The 18,624-nt window shown below is 40.7% G+C and overlaps 1 protein-coding gene across 3 annotated transcripts in view; it reads left to right on the forward strand.

Moving 5' to 3' along the window:
* TMEM181 (transmembrane protein 181) overlaps positions 1–18,624 on the forward strand; it is an 82,501-nt gene that overhangs the window by 45,667 nt on the left and 18,210 nt on the right. For all 3 annotated transcript variants that reach the window (XM_066596092.1, XM_066596095.1, XM_066596093.1), the window contains exons 8-14: positions 1,105–1,204; positions 4,333–4,463; positions 10,923–11,014; positions 11,288–11,345; positions 12,414–12,516; positions 13,936–13,987; positions 18,282–18,364. In XM_066596092.1, the coding sequence (XP_066452189.1) occupies positions 1,105–1,204; positions 4,333–4,463; positions 10,923–11,014; positions 11,288–11,345; positions 12,414–12,516; positions 13,936–13,987; positions 18,282–18,364 (619 nt within the window). The remainder of the gene's footprint in view (positions 1–1,104; positions 1,205–4,332; positions 4,464–10,922; positions 11,015–11,287; positions 11,346–12,413; positions 12,517–13,935; positions 13,988–18,281; positions 18,365–18,624) is intronic.

The following is an 18,624-nucleotide window of genomic DNA, read 5'->3' on the forward strand; positions in this document are numbered from 1 at the left end:
ATTGTCCTCTGATATATCTCTGTACTGACCCCTGATCTATCTATACATTGGTAATAGAGCCCCCTGCAGTTACAGTCCTGGGTATAAATAGATCGCAGGGAGCCGCGTGGGTGTCATGGCAGCTGGGGGCCTTCTGAAAGGCTTGATAGACTGCCTACCCAATTACAGTATTACATCATACTGCAGGAGCGATCAAAGCATTGCAAGTTGTGGTCCCCTAGTGGGATTAAAAAAAAAAAAGTAAAAATAAGATCAGTAAAGTTTTACTAATTGCAAAAAAAGAAAAAAAAGTAATAAAAGTTTAAATCCCCCTGCTTTTGCCATATTTATAATAAGAGTCTAAATCCTAAAACAAAAATACTTATTTGGTATTGTTGCGTTCGTAAAAGTTTGTTCAATCAAAATAACGCATTATTTACTCTGCACGATGAACGTCGCCAGAAATGCACTTTTTTGGTCACCCTGTCACTTAGAAAAAAATGCAGTAAAAAGCGATCAAGTTGTATGTATTCCAAAATGGTACCAACGTAAACTACGGTACGTGCCACAAAAAATGAGTCCTGACACAACTATGTGGGTGGAAAAATAAAAAAAGCTATTGTGTGCAGAAGATGGTGGCAGAAAATAATATTAAAAAATTAAATATTTTGAAAAAAAATACTAGTACAGCAAAGAAAAAAAAATATAAGTTTGGTATTGTAATTGTACTGACCCATAGAACAAAGTTATCAGGTCATTTTTGTTGCAGTTTGTGCACCATAGAAACGACGCACCGAAAGATGGCGGAATTTCATTTTTTTTCTATTTCTATCTACTTAGAATTTTTAAAAATTCTTTCAGTACATTATATGGTACATTAAATAATACAACTCGTCCTGCAAAAAAGAAGCCCTCATACAGCGACGTCGATGGATAAATAAAGGAGTTACGATTTTTTAAAAGAGGTTGGAAAAAACAAAACTAGAAATAGACATAAAAGCTCCATTACGAAGGGGTTAATTTTAAAAGAAAGCTGAACCCTCTTTATACTTTGCTTTTTTGTATATTGTACTTATATATTACTCAAAAAAGAAAGTCATTTAATAAAGTTCTTTTCTTTTCCAGTGTTTATTTGCGCATTCACTTCGCAAGTTTTCCATGAGAGACTGGGGTATAGAGCAAAAATGGATGTCGGTCCTTTTACCTTTGTTGCTTCTCTATAATGGTAAAATGATTTCTGTTCTTTAAAGTTTTATCTGCAAGTAAAAGCCTAAAGAATTCCTATAGGTCCCATACGCAGACTTCCTGGCTATGTAGAAGTGTGGTCTATTTTCTAATGACCTCAAGTGTTCACAAGCTTGGGGTATATTCAACAGCTTGAACAGTTGGACAGCCCAATTAGACCAATCTATTATGCCTGTGTGCTTTTACTAAAGATGGTACATATGTGATAATTGGTCAATACAAAATGTATTCTGTGTGTTGCAAAGGATTCATGTGTATCTGGTTCCATTTGTAAGATATGGTCCTTTTTATATGTGGACATGTGAAGTGTAATAGAGCAGCCCCCCCCCCCCTTTTTAAAACATTTTATTGAACATTTATTCATATAAAAGTACAAAATGGTACAGAATCATGTCTTAAAAGTAATATACATAAGTATCATACCAACAAGAATACAGGCTGTGCTCCATAATAAGTTGTAATCCACAGCCAAATAAAGCATACTATATGACATAAATGGCAGTACTTTTAGCTTGAGCAGCCCAAGCAGTCAGTAGGACTCTGTACCCATATGGAGTTCATAATGCAGCCTGAGAATTGCTGCAGTCACCTCACACCTTCTTGAATTTCTCAGGACAGTTCCTGTTTTTGTAGACCACCTGATCATGTAAACCACCTGCTTATATATATATAAGTATATAGTAGTGTTCACTATATTTCTCCATTGCATAATATATGGTACTCTAGACTAGTGTAGACTAGTGGCCGGGAGATCAAATCAACCTGATTTTCGCTAAATTGAATCGGATGTGTGTGAGCTAATTTTTGTCGAAAATCAGAGGAAAATTGAATTTCCTATAATGCCTTGCACAGAGTTCAGTGTGCAGCCAATCAGCAGCCAGGGTGGCTTGATGTCACCAAATGTGGCCTGCATATGGGCAGCAGTTTCATTCGACACATGCATCACATGGCCTAGCCATATATAACATAGGCAATGCGTAACCAGCTGTTTGATCATTCTTTGTCATGGATGTCAAATACGTTGAATGCACTAATGTCCAATCATTTTTTCCTTCGAAGAGAAAGATAAGGGTGGGTCAGTGCCGCATAGTTATCTCTCCACAAGCAAGATGTACCTTGGGAGGGGGGTGGAAACGTAGGTGCCAGCTCACTGTGACATAGTCCATTCAGGAGGAAAAGGATGATGAAGAGGAGATGGAAGGTGATGATGAGGTGAACAGGCAGAGAGAGTCATAATGGCAGATAGCTGGCGAGTAGAAAGGGGAGGACATTGTGGGGTAGCAGCATGCTAAGATTGGGAGTAAGGCATTGCAGAAAAACATAAGAGCTGTATCATCACCACCAACTACTACTAGTTGCAGCAACCCCAACATCGGTCCCACAGCTAGGTCTGTGAAAAGGACTTGTTCAGCCTGGTCAGGTAATGACAGAAGAGCGGTCATGTTTAAAATGGAGCATGAACATAAACAACCTCAACACATGTATGAACAGACACATGAGGTTGCACTGCCCACTGCCTTGGAGAGCCCGCCTGGGCCAGAGGACAAAGAGTCAGTCTCAAACTGCTCCCTCTTCCGTTGCTGTAGTAGTCTCTTCCTCCATCTGCCATCTGCAGTAGCCTCTGAGCACGGAGAGGCAGTTTTGTGTAGGGGCAGTAGCATGCCTACTTCAGGCCTCTCCTGCAATTGACGACCGGGCTGAAGGAGCCAGGAGTGTGAAATTGAGAGCAGAAATTGAGCTGCTAACTTTCCCTCCCTTGACATCTACTCTATATTCCAGCATGTCTCAGGTCAACAGCCAACCCTTCATTCCCCAGCTGTGGGAACTTAAAAATAAATAAAAAATACCACCCCAACCATCCACAAGCACAGAGCCTGAGCACAAGCATTGCACAGCTGCTGGCAATGGAAATGCTGCTTTTCAGGCTAGTGGACACAGATGCCTTCTGCAACATGATGCTCCATGCTAATCTAACTGCCCAGCTGCAATTTCTTTGCCCAAAAAGTCAGTCCTTTTCTGCACTAAAATGTGAGTGATAATGTGCCTGTGTCGTTGCAGAATGCTGTCAGTGGCAGGGTGCATCTAACCATGAACACGTGGTCTAGGAAGCATGGTCAAGGGCGTTGCATATCCTTAACAACACGTTGGGTCAATGTCCCGCAAGTGGAGTATGAAGCCAAAAATGGCGGTCCACATTTCATGGTACCCCCAAGACTTGCGGGACTTATCTGTCCCCTCTCGCCCCCTCCTCTTCATTCTGCCAAAACAAATTTTCTAAAGCACAAACAGCTGTAGCTCTGCAGCTATTCTTTGGAGGAGGCCCGTGCTTAGCAGTTCTCTTCACCTGGTAGAATTTGTCCTTTGCAAAATTATGACATTGCTTTTAAAACAAGCAGTACACCTGTGGTGTCGCTCTGTAAGATTTTGGTAACTCTACCGCATTTCCTTGGAAAAGGCCCGTGCTTGAGTTTTGTGTTTGCCTCGTAGAATTTGTCCTTGTAAAATTTATGATATTGCTTTTAAATCAACAGTACATCTGCTAACTACTTGGGTGCAATTTTTGATCTAGGAGAACCTATGTGGGCCTTCATTTCAGTGACACCCATGTGCTATGATTGACCCCCACACCCTTGTATACTATTTTTTGCCAATTTTTGGCCGGAGGTGCACAGTGTTCCCCAGATGTGTCGCTGTATTCCAATGGCACTTGGTGGTTGGATGCATTGGGGACCTTCTGGAGAGTAAGTTAGTGAACCCGGTTTTTACTCCTATTGACTTTAATAGAAATTGGAATATGCATTCTCGATTCATGATAATTTTGGTAAAATCTGCCCGATCCCGACAAACAGATTTTTCCACTAATCCCTCATTGCTACCGTAGACGCCATGCGCTTTAGTTCTATGGCCTTATATAAGCTAGGAGAAGGGAACTTCAGCTCATTTATTTTAATCTGTTTTCTATAGTATTTGAACCTAAAGACAGAATCTCAGTGGCCAAACTCTTATTGTGGTTTACATTTGTGATCAAGGAGAAAAGCTGATCTAGTGTTGCAGGTAGACTGAAGAGTCCATATGCAGGCAGACAATGTTTCTCCTGTTTATTTCCAGACCCATTCTTCCCTCTGACGTTTCTGGTTAATAGCTGGTTTCCGGGAATGCTGGATGACCTCTTCCAGTCACTGTTTCTTTGTGCTCTTTTACTCTTTTGGCTGTGTGTATACCATGGGATTCGGGTGCAGGTAGGTTGTTTTAAATGATGTATTCATTTTGCATGTGACAAAATTACATTTACTGAAGTCTAGATATAAAGATGTGAAAGCAGCCATACACTACCAGATACTTTACATCTGCATTAGGCCAGTCTCACACGGGCGATCCGGATTCCGCATGCGGGAGCCCACAGCAAAATCCAGCTCTGACCCTGCGTACCTATCATTTCTTTATTGCGGATGGCCGTGGACGCTTGCCGTCACCCATACGCAGTACAGATTTTTGTGTGTGTGTGTGTGTGTGTGTGTGTGTGTGTGTGTGTGTGTATATATATATGTGTGTGTGTATCTATATAATATAATTTCCCGCGCCATTGCTAGGCGATGACGTGGGTACCCGCGGCCTATCCATAGTGTCAGTTGTGGATGGGCTGTGGGTCAGATGGCCTCTATTGACTTCAATGGCGGCCATCCGCAGCAAAATAAGCATGCTGTGATTTTTCATGGAAATCGTGAGTGTGAAGAAAAAAGCGAAAGTACATACCTTTTAATGCATGCCATTTGATACGCATCCTCCGTGCGGACGCGGATTCCACATTGTAAATTCTGTCATGTGAGACCGGCCTTAGGGCTCCATTCAAGGTTCTCTGCTCTGTATTTGGAGGAGCAGTCTACATAAATTTTTTTTTCCGTCAAAATAAAAAGGAAACCTGAATGAATGAATGAATGCAAGCAAACAGAAAGGCTTTCCGTTTTTTTGAAACTTCATTGTCTTTGATCAGTTTCTTTCCTCCAAAAACAGCAGAGAGACTGCAAGCCTGAACTGGCCCCAATGCCGGTGTTAAAACAACCTACAGGTTAATGATGTTGAAATAATCCTAAAGCTTAAAAAATAATTGACTATTACAAAGGCATACTTCTTTCACAAATAAGCTAATTTACTCCCCCAAAAATCCTAATTATATGCTTTTGTAATTACATACAGAATATCCTTAACACTAGCCATGGAAAGTGTTCTTAAAACTTCACATCAGATTTGTCAAAAGCAACTTGTAACAAGCTCATAGATCAAATTTTAGGCATTTGCAATGGAACTAAGCTACAATACCACACACAACTCTATGGGCAATGGTGGCACTGTGATTGGAAGAAAGCAGTCATGTTTTTCTAATCCTGGATAGCCCCCTTTTAACTGGTGAAAAATTGTGCCTCTATCCTGCTACATCATGTTGCCACAGACTTCTGTTGTCCAAGAAACAGGATTCTATTCTTGCGTAGAAAGGCAAAGAAGAGACCTGCATCATTTTCGTGTCATATTTTAATGGTGAATTATCCAAACAAAATAAATGCCCTTCAGTAGGATGAAAACAAGGTGTTAACCCCCCATAATTTGAACAATATTACTAGGATCAAGGTGGAGCTGTGTATCACCACAGTATATACTGAGGTCCATGAAGAAGAAAATTATCCTTATTCTGGACCCGAACACATACTGTAGCTTGTACCCTTACTGAATAAATGGAGTAACCACCCTGATAAGAGCGACCCCATACTGTAAATTTCTCCTCATGCACCCTAGATCTCCATGTTTATTGCTATGTGATATTGCAGGACATAACTGGTCTTGTAGAAACAAAAAGAGCCAAGGTATGTTATGGCTACAACAGATTCCTCACATTTGCTGAAAGCACAGCGGTGCTCACCGTAGAAGAGTTTGTAGTGTTACATTTTGTCAAAAGTTTCACAAAAGTGCAGATACTCTTTTTTTGAGTTTTGTTCCATATTATTTTTTTGTTATTCTTAGGGTATACTGTTTGTCCTTCTGGCATAGGGAGTAGTACAGGCAATGCTCCCTGAGAAAAGATATGCCAATTAGTTCCCCCTAAGGGCTACATCTTAGACCTGTGACTTGGCATCCTGCCCTGTATTGATGAGGTTACTAGAACTCTTAAAACAACTCTCTACAGATGGGCGTTTCGTCCTTTGGGTAGAGAATCTAGTTTTGTTAAGTGATGTTAAAAAGCTATTTAATATGTCGAACATTGACTTACAGGGCAGCTAGCTGCAGATGACGTTAAAAAACTAATTTACATGTGTTATAGACCATAATCATTTGAGAAGTCTATTGATACCGTACAAAATGGAAGTGTTTTTTTTTTAAAAAAAACAACAAAGTTGTTTATATCTTTCCAGATATCCTGAGTCTGGCATATTTCCAAATGAAATTTGTAGTGGTAAATAAAGACAAGCTTCTAGTATAGGGTTGCTCTTATTAGGGCAACTACTACATTCATTCAGTATAGGTACAGATAAGGGTATGTTAGGATCCAGAGTAGGTATTATTAACTTCCTCATAGGCATCAACCTGTACTGACAGGGTACAACCCTCCCCAATCCCGAAAAAATTGTTCAATCATGGGTCTATTACCCATATAATCTCTGTGCATGAATCGTATGGTGATAAATGTTTGATGTATGGGCTGGTTAGCAGCAGGGCTGTGCAGTCAGAGTCCCATTTTGATATAACTAATTGAATGCAGAATTTGTTGGATATTTTCTTTTCTAGCAATTTAGGAAAGTTTTGAATTGTCCTATAAATAAATGTTTTATTCACTGAATAGAACATATATTTACAGGACATTTCAAAACTTTCCTACATTCCTAGAAAAGGAAATATGCAACGAATTCTGCATAGTATATTTCACATTTAGAATTTAGGAAAGTTTTGTGTTCTGAAATTGTATTCTAATAAATATATTTTATGTTCTATCTATAAATACCGTATTTTTCGCCTTATAAGACGCACCGGTCTATAAGGCGCACCCCCGTTTTAGAGCGGGAAAATAGGGGGAAAAAAATCATTACTCACCTCCCCCGGCGTTCTGCGGCGCTGCTGCAGGCTGTCGCTTCCTCCTGGTCCCCGGCAGAGCATTGCTTTCTGGATGCAGGGCTTGAAATCCCCACCTCCAGAAAGCTAATACTGTGATTGGCTGAAGGTGCACGTGTGTTAGCCAATCACAGCCATTCAATGATGTCATCGAATGGCTGTGATTGGCTGACGGTGTGTGTTAGTGAATCACAGTATTAGCTTTCTGGAGGAGGGGATTTCAAGCCCTGCGTCCAGAAAGCAATGCTCTGCCGGGGACCAGGAGGGAGCAACAGCCTGCAGCAGCGCCGCAGAACGCCGGGGGAGGTGAGTACTGATTTTTTTTTTTTTTGACAGGAGGAGAGAAATCTTCTAACTGATCGCACAATTTGTTCGCGCGATCGCGAATTTGACACGCGATCGCGAATTTGACGCGCAATCGCGCCAAATAAATCACAGCCGCACGTTAAATTCGCGATCGCGCTAAAAATGGTGATCGGAACGCATTTTCGCCACATTCGCTTTATAAGACGCAGGAACTTTTCCCCCCGCTTTGGAGGCGGAAAAAGTGCGTCTTATAAAGCGAAAAATACGGTAGCTTGTTTTACCATTAGGCCGATTTCAAATGACCGGATTTGAACTGCGGATTCCGCACTGGCTATCCGCACAGACGATCCGTGATAAAACGCAGGCATTGAAAGGCATGAATTTTCCTTCACACTTGTAGATATGAGTTGTGTATTCCGAAAACGGAAGTAAATTCACAGCATGTTATATTTTGCCGTGGAATCAGCGTGGATGTCCTCCATTGAAGTCAATGGAGGCGTCCATCCCGCAGCCCACACGCAATTAACATAGTGCAGGACCCCGGCAGCCCATACACAATCACTAAGCGACACTGTGGGGAATACAAATAAAGGGAAAAAAAATGTATTGTGCATGACATTATGCGAACCTCTGCGGTCATCACAGAATCAGGTGCAGGTCTCCCGCATACAGAATCCGACCCTTCGTATGAGCCTGACCTAATGGTGAAAGAAAACCGGATGTTACCATTTTAACACAATAAATTTATCACTTTATCACAAAAATGAGTTATATACAGTGGGGAAAAAAAGTATTTAGTCAGATACCAATTTTACAAGTTCTCACACTTAAAAAGATGAGAGAGGCCTGTAATTGACATCACAGGTACACCTCAACTATCAGAGACAACATGAGAAAACACATCCAGAAAATCACATTCTTTGATTTTTAACAAATTTATTTGCAAATTATGGTGGAAAATAAGTATTTGGTCACCTACAAACAAGCAAGATTTCTGGGTCTCACAGATCTGTAACTTCTTCTTTAAGAGGCTCCTCTGTCCTCCACTCATTGCCTGTAGTAATGGCACCTGTTTGAACGTGTTATCAGTATAAAAGACACCTGTCCACAACCTCAAGCAGTCACACTCCAAACTCCACTATGGTGAAGACCAAAGAGCTGTCGAAAGACACCAGAAACAAAATTGTAGCCCTGCACCAGACTGGGAGGACTGAATCTGCAATAGGCAAGCAGCTTGGTGTGAAGAAATCAACTGTGGGGGCAATAATTAGAAAATGGAAGAGTTTCAAGACCACTGATAATCTCCCTCGATCTGGGGCTCCACGCAAGATCTCACCCGTGGCGTCAAAAAGATCACAAGAACGGTGAGCAAAAATCCCAGAACCACACTGGGGAACCTAGTGAATGACCTGCAGAGAGCTTGGACCAACGTAACAAAGGCTACCATCAGTAACACACTACGCCGCCAGGGGCTCAGATCCTGCAGTGCCAGATGTGTCCCCCTGCTTAATCCAGTACATGTCCGAGGCCGACTGAAGTTTGCTAAAGAGCATTTGGATGATCCAGAAGAGTATTGGGAGAATGTCATATGGTCACATGAAACCAAAGTAAAACTGTTTGGCATAAACACAACTCGTCGTGTTTGGAGGAGAAAGAATGGGGGTGGCAACATCATGCTTTGGGGCTGTTTCTCTGCAAAGGGACCAGGACGAAAGATCCGTATACATGAAAGAAAGAATGGGGCCATGTATCGTGAGATTTTGAGTGCAAACCTCCTTTCATCAGCAAGGGCACTGAAGATGAAACATGGCTGGGTCTTTCAGCATGACAATGATCCCAAGCACTCCGCCAGGGCAACGAAGGAGTGGCTTCGTAAGAAGCATTTCAAGGTCCTGGAGTGGCCTAGCCAGTCTCCACATCTCAACCCTGTAGAAAAACTTTGGAGGGAGTTGAAAGTCCGTGTTGCCCAGCGACAGCCCCAAAACATCACTTCTCTTGAGATCTGCATGGAGGAATGGGCCAACATACCAGCAACAGTGTGTGCCAACCTCGTGAGGACTTACAGAAAACGTTTGACCTCTGTCATTGCCAATAAAGGATATATAACAAAGTATTGAGATGAACTTTTGTTATTGAGCAAATACTTATTTTCCACCAGAATTTGCAAATAAATTCGTTAAAAATCAGACAATATGATTTTCTGGATGTGTTTTCTCATGTTGTCTCTCATAGTTGAGGTCTACCTATGATGTCAATTACAGGCCTCTCTCATCTTTTTAAGTGGGAGAACTTGTACAATTGGTATCTGACTAAATACTTTTTTTCCCCACTGTATGAAGGGGTCGGACGTTTGACTTACCGACTCACAGCCCTGGTTAGAAGTTAGTTTTAACATCCAAGTAAATATTAAGTTTAAATATTTGCCGCATAGAAGACAATGGCTAAAATACTTTAATACTGATCCATATTTCAATCTTGATTGTCTTCTGTGATGAAAATAAGGCTGATTTCATGCCTGCCTTGGGGTCAGTTCAGGTTTTCCATCTCTCTGCTCTGTTTTTGGAGGAGAGAAATTGAAATAAAATGGAAGATCCATTTAAAAAAAAAAAAAACAGAAAGCAAATGGAAATGCTTTAGTTTGCTTGTCTTCCGTTATATTTCCGTCTGCAACGTTATTTTTACGTTCAAAAAAACAGAAACCTGAGGGAATCCAAGCAAATGGGAGCCTTCCGGTTCACCTTCTGTTTCTTTTGAAACCCCATTGAAATCAAATGGGGAAAAAAACTGTTTTATTTCAGCTTCTCTCCTCTAAAAGCAGAGCAGAGAGATGGAAACATTGAACTGACCTTAACGCCGATGTGCTGGCAGCCTAAGTCTACATTTTCACAATTGGTCTTCTTATTTTATCTCTGGATATGTGAACTTTAAGAAAAAAATGGTTTAATTATTTCAATGCATAAAAAAGGAAGCACCTTTTTGTAAATAGTCATTACAGACATCTTCCCATCCTATGTCAAAAAGGATTGGAGCAGCGCAAGACCGATCAGATCACACACAGAATGTCCATATTGATGGAGACGTGCAGGGCTGTATAGGAGCTGTAGACCCACAACACTAGAATCATTTCTGTTTGCAGAATTGGTTAATTTTTGATGTACTGGAGCAATATTAATTCATTGTAAAAGTAAGCATATCCCGTAAAACCAATAAACTAGTATAATCTTAATGTACAGCCAATAGTATGAAAGGCATAACGTAGGACATGTACATAACTAATTTCCTCTTTTTCTATTTAGGGTGAGAGAAAGTGCATGACGTTTTATTTGCCCAAATTTCTCATAGTTGGACTACTTTGGCTCGCTTCTGTCACTTTAGGAATATGGCAGACGTAAGTATTGGCGCTGTTGTTGGTTATGTATTCTTGAGCTCTCCTTCAGTTCATTATACTTTCTACCAACAGATTTTCTTTCCATTACATAGGAAGACCGATCACACAATATTAGTACAGTCCAGGCTACGTAGTAGAGAATAAACACTGTAAAGTATTATACTTTGAATTTTATTATGTTCTTGTTTGCACTTTTTAAAATGGTAAATATATCTATTTTTTCAGGTTTTAAGAATGTGTCATGACTTTTGTTTTTTTGCTTCTTTTGAATAGCGTTAATGAGTTACATGATCCAACTTACCAATACAGAGTAGATACTGGCAATTTTCAGGTGAGTGGTTGACTTTCTTAAAATAAGTATATGCCAGCACAACAGTGCTCTTCTGGATATTAAAGTGACCCTCCAGGCCTGGACAAACAAAGATGGCCACACCAGCTTCTTTGACTACGTGTTCCACACTGTGCAGTAGTCTGCATCCTTAGTCTAAAACAGTGCACATGCTTTGATTGAGCAGTGCTGACCAGTCAGAACAGCATGTAGTGTCTTAGACTACCAATGCAAAGTGTGCATCAGCTAGTCAGAGCGGTGAGCGATGTGGCCATCTCAGGCTGTCTGGGACTGGAGAGTCACTTTTAGGGCTGTGAAGAGGAAGAAAATAAAAGAAGAGAATGTCTGTGGTTAAAAATAAGAGAGTCACACTCCAACACCGCGGCTACTCCCATCCGTACCTTTCCAGTCTTTTTTAAAAAACAGCAATGCTGACGTATTCGTATGGACAAATGACCGCTGCAGCCAATCACTGACCTTAGCAGTCCTAATCCTTATATCCACTAAGCACAATATGAGTGTTGTGTTCATGGTATTTTGTGAAAAGGAATTGATTGTTTCAGTCCCATCATAATACAGAATTGAGCTGTCAGTGTAACAGCTTGATCCAGCCAATGGCGCTATGTCCTGGAGTACACAGTATCATCAAAACTCAACTTGTATATTAATGGGCTGAAGACACAGGACCAATTCAATAGCCCATTAATTTACATGGTGTGATTCTGAAGGAGTTAAATATGATCATCAACCAAACTTATATATCCCAACACCATCTTCAAAGGTTAAAATCGAGTTTTAGTTCCACTTCGTCTAAACCATCCATACTTTGCATCCATGTACAACCCCTAAGTGTTTTGACCATCCGTGTGGGTTCTTATTTATGAGTTTGGTGGCAATATATGTTTTATTTTTTGTGCTTCTGAAAACCAATGCGGTGATTGATTTGCGCCTGTTTGGATTCTGTTGGAGGCGTTCATCTGTGTGTTACATTTGCGGCGAACTGATTCCTTTATTGTGCTATTTCTTTAAATATGATGTTACTTAACGTGTTTGTTCATTTGTTGTTTTTAGGGCATGAAAATTTTCTTTCTAATAGTGGCGACTTTGTACATCTTGTATCTCTTGTTTCTTGTTATACGGGCATGCTCTGAATTACGAAATATGCCATATGTTGGTAAGTATATCTTTAAGGAATTAGAATTGTAATGCATAATGTGGCTAACATAATACTTTGTTGAAATATAGATTAAAGCTTTTTACCTCTAACATTAATGAAATATTTCTTAAAATATTAAACAGTACATCTATCTTTAATGAAAGATACAGTAAATCTAAAGGCGAGCTAGTGCGTGCGATAAGGTTGGCTTTTGCATCCTACTAAAAAAAAAAAAAAGAGCAGAGGAGGAAACCTTTTGAAACCAAGCCCAACGAGGTTTCCGTTTCACAAGTAAACCCTCTTGCTCCATGTCAATGCCATCTTCAGCATTTGGGATGGAACCTCAAGATGGAGAGTGCAATTGAAGGGAAAGACCAAGTTTAGACTTGAGTCTTACTTTTAGATCTCTCAGAATGTAATTTTTCAATAAACACTAAAATATGCTCCTGTGTCCAGATATTCATATCATAGAATGGTAGAGTTGGGTCATCGTGTTAAACCCCCCTGCTCAAGTGCAGCATTCACTAAATCTTCTCAGACATATTGCTCTTGTGTAATTCTTATGGCACCCCTAGTGTTATTTTAATTCTATTTAATTTGATAATCCTTACATCTAAATGCGAGCCATCATTCACTTTTTGTTCGCTTTTCATTTGTCGCTTTTAGCCTGCATAAAAATCATCACCAGCTCGCTCACTTTTCCTTATGGCTGAACGACTCCCACTCAGTGTATACTAGGAATGTGAAGCACTAAGCGAGAAGTGAAGGATTCTCAGCGATTATCTGTCGTCACTCGTTCAAACGAGAATCAACCCATGTACTGGCCAAATTTTTACAACAGAATTGACACCAATGTACAGTACTGAGCAAGAAAAAACAGTGTTTTAGAACACCCCACTAAGGCTGGGTTCACACAGGGCGGATTTGCTGCGGAAATTCCAACCAGAATTTCGCCAGGGGAAATCCGCCTGCGGCCGCTAACCCCGGATTGGCCAGCCATGTGGACGAGATTTCTCAGAAATCTTTTCCGTTGCGGCCGCGCTGCTCTCTATGGAAGCGCCGGCCGCGACAGAAAAGTGTGCGGCCCAGCTGCTTCAAAACCCGTGGTTAAGTGCCGCGGGTTTTGAAGCTGCGCTTTACTGGTGGACATCTCGTGGTTTTTTTACTGCGGGCAAACCGCGAGATTTTTGCCAGGATTCCGGCGTGTGAGAACCCAGCCTTATGATACAGAGAAAGACTCATTATTTGAGGGCATGCTGCAAATGTTTTCATCCACACCATGTTCTTTTCTGCTGTGGATTCTCTAATGAAACAGGTAAAATTCATATCAGGATTGGAATGTTTTTTTTTTTTTAGCTTTTATTAATTACAATTATATAATTTTGATGCCTCTTGATATTGATGTTTAAAGATATCATATTCTTCATTCTGTTTCAGATCTACGGTTAAAGTTTCTTACAGCATTGACTTTTCTAGTGCTTGTTATCAGGTATGTTGGGGATGAGGTGTTTTGTAGTGGATAACTGTATAGTATCCAAGTTGTGCTAGGAGTGGAGGCACCTACCAAAACCCCTTCCAGTCTGGAGATCTATTTAGGGTTGTCTTACAGGATGTTCCTATAGCCTTGTGATTCAGTCAGGTGCTGGGCCTTAGTTGTCGTAATCCACCTGGAGACCTGCACAGACAATAACTTTTTGTTCATGCTCGCACAAAGAGTTATTTCTTGGACAGGTTCCTAGCGGGCCTGGACAACCACTGCCTGTGACGGGAGCATGCTGTCAAGCCAACCTGTAATATGACCTACTGATGATTAGGTTAGTATAATTTTGTGGGTTCGGCAAGTGCCTTCACTCTGGGCAAAAGCTTTTTTAAGTTGTTGCCCACATGGTCACTATGAGAATTTCTTTCAGCAGGCTAAGAGAATTGTAATTGTGTAGGTAAAAGTCTAAATTTGTCTGCCTTGAACTCCATGGTATCTGCTATATTGAAAGAAAGTTTTAAAAGTCCTCACATAAACTTGCTGTTAAAAAATAAAAAATCAAGCAACTAGGAGTTTCTCTGTATGATTGTAACGTTGATATAAGTAAGTAATTACAATATCAGAGCAAAAGGTCACTTATTGTGGAAGACTGACCTATTGAAGGGAGACTCTAGTACTCTTGTACTGCCTATACCTTGGATAGAAGATGTAATACAGGCGGGCATGGGGGCTTGCCGGTTTCTAATGGTATCCTGTGGCGTGTCAGTCCACATTTGTTGTAACTGAACCTCTAGATTGTGCAAACTCATAGGCTGTCAAAATTAGCATCCCAGATGGATCCATATATGTTCTATTGGTGATAAATCTGGCGACCGGGCAGGCCACGGAAGTATAGCAATGTAGTGGAGGCATTCCTGTGACAACCTTGTGTGTGCGGCCGAGCCTTATCCTGTTAGAAAATGCCTCTTTGAAGCCACCATGAGAGGAACACGTGGCTGAAAGATGTCCTAAACCTATCGCTGAGCTGTCATTGTCCATCGTACCACTACTAGGGGTGATCAACTGTTGTGTCCCATGGCCCCCCAGACCATCACACCAGCAGTGGGAGCAGTGTACTGTTCCCCAGCAAAGGCAGGATTGAGGAGCTCACGTTTAGTTCTCCAGACACGAACACTGGACGTTGTCAGTGCCCAAATTAAACTGTATTTGTCGCTGAAGACAACCCGGTCCTGCACTGAGTAGGGGGTTGGACCCTTCCAACTCTACCATTCTATGGTTCCACTCTGTAGAGGTCCAGTTTCATTGTTCACAACACTACTCTAATCTGAGCCGATGGGGAGTGTCAAAGGCGGTATACATTATGGGTGTCGTGAGACCAAATGTCATATAGCTAAATGCTTGGAAGTGGTTTTGATAGACACTGGGGCCTGTAACGATGATGCCACCTGTTTCTGGATAGTAGATAATGATACAGTTGGAGCTCATGCTTGTCAGACGCTCCTCTCTACTGGTTGTCTTTTGAAGGAATTCTGAGCCCGGTCACCTTACACATCTACTTGTCTCAACACATCTTAACAGTCTGGTCAGAATGGCCCAGGTGTCAACCAGTTCGTCGATACAACCATCCAGCTTCTCACATTCCAATAATGCGCCCCTCTCAAACTCTGTTAACTGGACGAAATCTTTTTGATTGCGTCATAGAGGCATCTAGAGGTCAACAAGATCTACACAAGTGGAAGAAGAGGTCACTGCACACAAGGAGCCTCTGAGAGCCTTTTTATAGGCCAAGGGTGTATCCAACTTTAGGTCCTGTGGTAGCAAAACAGTTTATCTAATCATGCAACAACTCTAAACATTTGCATATCTGCTAGAGATGGAACTGCATGTCGTGTCTTCAACAAAACAACAACTCCTTCCACGGGCTGGATTTTTATTTGTTTTTTTATCAAAGAGTGTATCTGAATATTCATCATGTTAGACTAAAACAATCACACTACATCTGCCCAGCATTAGATGCTCAGAAGCAAATAATTAGATTTACTCATCCCTTAATAGGTTTTGGACTTTAATAGATTTCTCACAGGTTCCATAAAAAAGAACTTAAAGGCATATTCTCATCTCGAAAAAGCCCATTTCAATGTGTTTGTAATTGCAAATATTTTTGCAATATTTTAACTCATAAGATGTTTATTTCCAAAACTCTCCATTCTCCAGATATTGCAGATGTTGATTCCTCTGGTTGGTTGTTGCTTGTTGTCATGGAAACAGACTGCCGCCTCTTTCATCTAAATCTGATAGCCAGAATCTCAGGAGCGCACTAGCTTTCGGCCCGGCCAACAGCTATCTTTGTGTTCTGCTATTTCTTTCCATAGAAGAGGTGGTCTGTTTTCCTGCTAGCGAGCGGAGAGGAAATTTATATCTGGAGAATGGAGCATTTTGGACGTGAACAATTTTATGGTTGAGTGCATTGTTTTGCGATTTTGAACACATTGAAATAGGATTTCCGAGTTGGGAATACACCCTTAAACGAATTGTATGAAATTAGAAAAAATGGGCTGTTTTCCCTGGTAATCAACATCATTTAGGCCATTCACTTTAATGTGCTTGATCTACAATAACAAACAAAGCCCATGCAATGGAGTGGTTTTGTTTGTGTTAAAAAAAAACAAATATACCTCATTACTAATTTCACGTAACTTTAAAAATCTTCTCTTTTATTAGATACTAGCTTACCCGTCGCGCGTTGCTGCGGAGACAGACAGACATTCATACATTCGTTTTATATATCTAGATAACAACCAATCACAGCGCAGCTTTTTTATGTTACCTCAGTGGTATAATATGTAACAACCAATCACAGCGCAGCTTACATGTTACCTCAGCTTTATAATATATAACAACCAATCACAGCGCAGCTTTCATGTTACCTCAGCAGTAAGAGAAATAACAACCAATCACAGCGCAACTTTTATTCTGCCTCAGCAATATAAAAAATAGCAACCAATCACAGCGCAGCATTCATTTTACCTCAGCGGTATAATATATAGCAACCAATCACAGCACAGCTTTCATGTTGCCTCAGCGGTATAATATATAGCAACCAATCACAGCACAGCTTTTATTTTACCTCAGCATTCTCAATATCCTATTTATGACATAATTAATGCTCGTGCCAAATTTTGCGCTTAGGATTGAATAATCGAGTTGGGACCCATTACCTTTTCCTATTTATGACATAATCAATGCTCATGCCAAATTTCCCGTTTCTATGACACCGGAAAGTGAGAAAATAACATTTCGTACGTAAAATTTGGACGCTAATTCTTTGGCGCTTAGGATTGAATAATCGAGTTGGGACCCATTAGCTTTTCCTATTTATGACATAATCAATGCTCGTGCCAAATTTCAAGTTTCTATTACATTGGGAAGCGAGAAAATTAGATTCCGTATGTAAAATTTGGACGCTAATTCTTTTGCGCATAATATTGAATAATCGAGTTGGGACCCATTAACTTTTCCTATTTATGACATAATCAATGCTCGTGCCAAATTTCATGTTTCTACGACATCGGGAAGTGAGAGAATTAGTGGCAATGATGGAAATCGAACTATCTACGTGGGGGGGGGGGTCGTAACCGTCGACGACGCTCGCGCACACGCCATTTATCATAGAATATTTGTACTATGCCTATAATCTTCCCAGGGGTGTACTCAACAACTTCCCAAAGTTTCATGTGATCGGATGAATGGTGTAGTAGCGCATAAAGGACAAACAGACAGACACACACGCAGACATACATTCAATTTTATATATATAGATGGATTATAAGGCTTTGAGATAATTGTGAGATATTGTGAGCACACTCTAGACAGACTCTAGCAAATTGGCTCCATATTTTGACAGGGCTTAGATGAAGAATGGCATAAAGTTGCCAATAGACCTTCAGTAGCTGTCAGCCAAACACTCGTTCAGTGGACCACTGTGTCACCTATCGTTATAAACATGGAGCATTTGGTTTGGTTCAGTATGTGAGATTTTCAGTAGGCGAGTGGAGAAAGCTACTGCCAGACAGATCTTACTGCATCTTATTTCTAGGGGGAATAGAGGGATTAAGTGTTGTGATTCAATTTGCCTGAATCCCCCTCAATATTTGTCGAAGTAGCGTTGTAAAGCCCCTATATACATAAAGCATGAAATCAGCTGGTTCAACTGACTTTCCCTAATGTGTATAGGGGCCATAACAGTATGAGCTTTATTTTTCAGAGAGATTGTATTGTCACTAATTTAATTTCTCTTTTGCAGCATTTTCATCCTATATTTAAGATTTGGGTCACAAGTTTTACAAGATAATTTCGTCGCTGAGCTGACTACACATTATCAAAATTATATCCTTTTACAATTGGTTAACGCAACTTTTCTACATGTTCAAATCTGAAACTCTCCAAGCTATACCCTGACCTACATGTTTTACATATACTACGACCGGTATCTTAAGGGCTATTTACACGAGACGATAATAGCTCAAAATTCTTTTAGCAGTAATTGACCCGTGTAAATCCAAAAAAATTGTTTGTGATTTCAATGAATGGCCGAGCGCTGCCTGTGATTGGCTGAGCGCTGTGACCAATCACAGGCACTGCTCAGC

The sequence above is a fragment of the Eleutherodactylus coqui genome, chromosome 3, assembly GCF_035609145.1.
Source record: "Eleutherodactylus coqui strain aEleCoq1 chromosome 3, aEleCoq1.hap1, whole genome shotgun sequence".
NCBI lineage: Eukaryota > Metazoa > Chordata > Amphibia > Anura > Eleutherodactylidae > Eleutherodactylus > Eleutherodactylus coqui.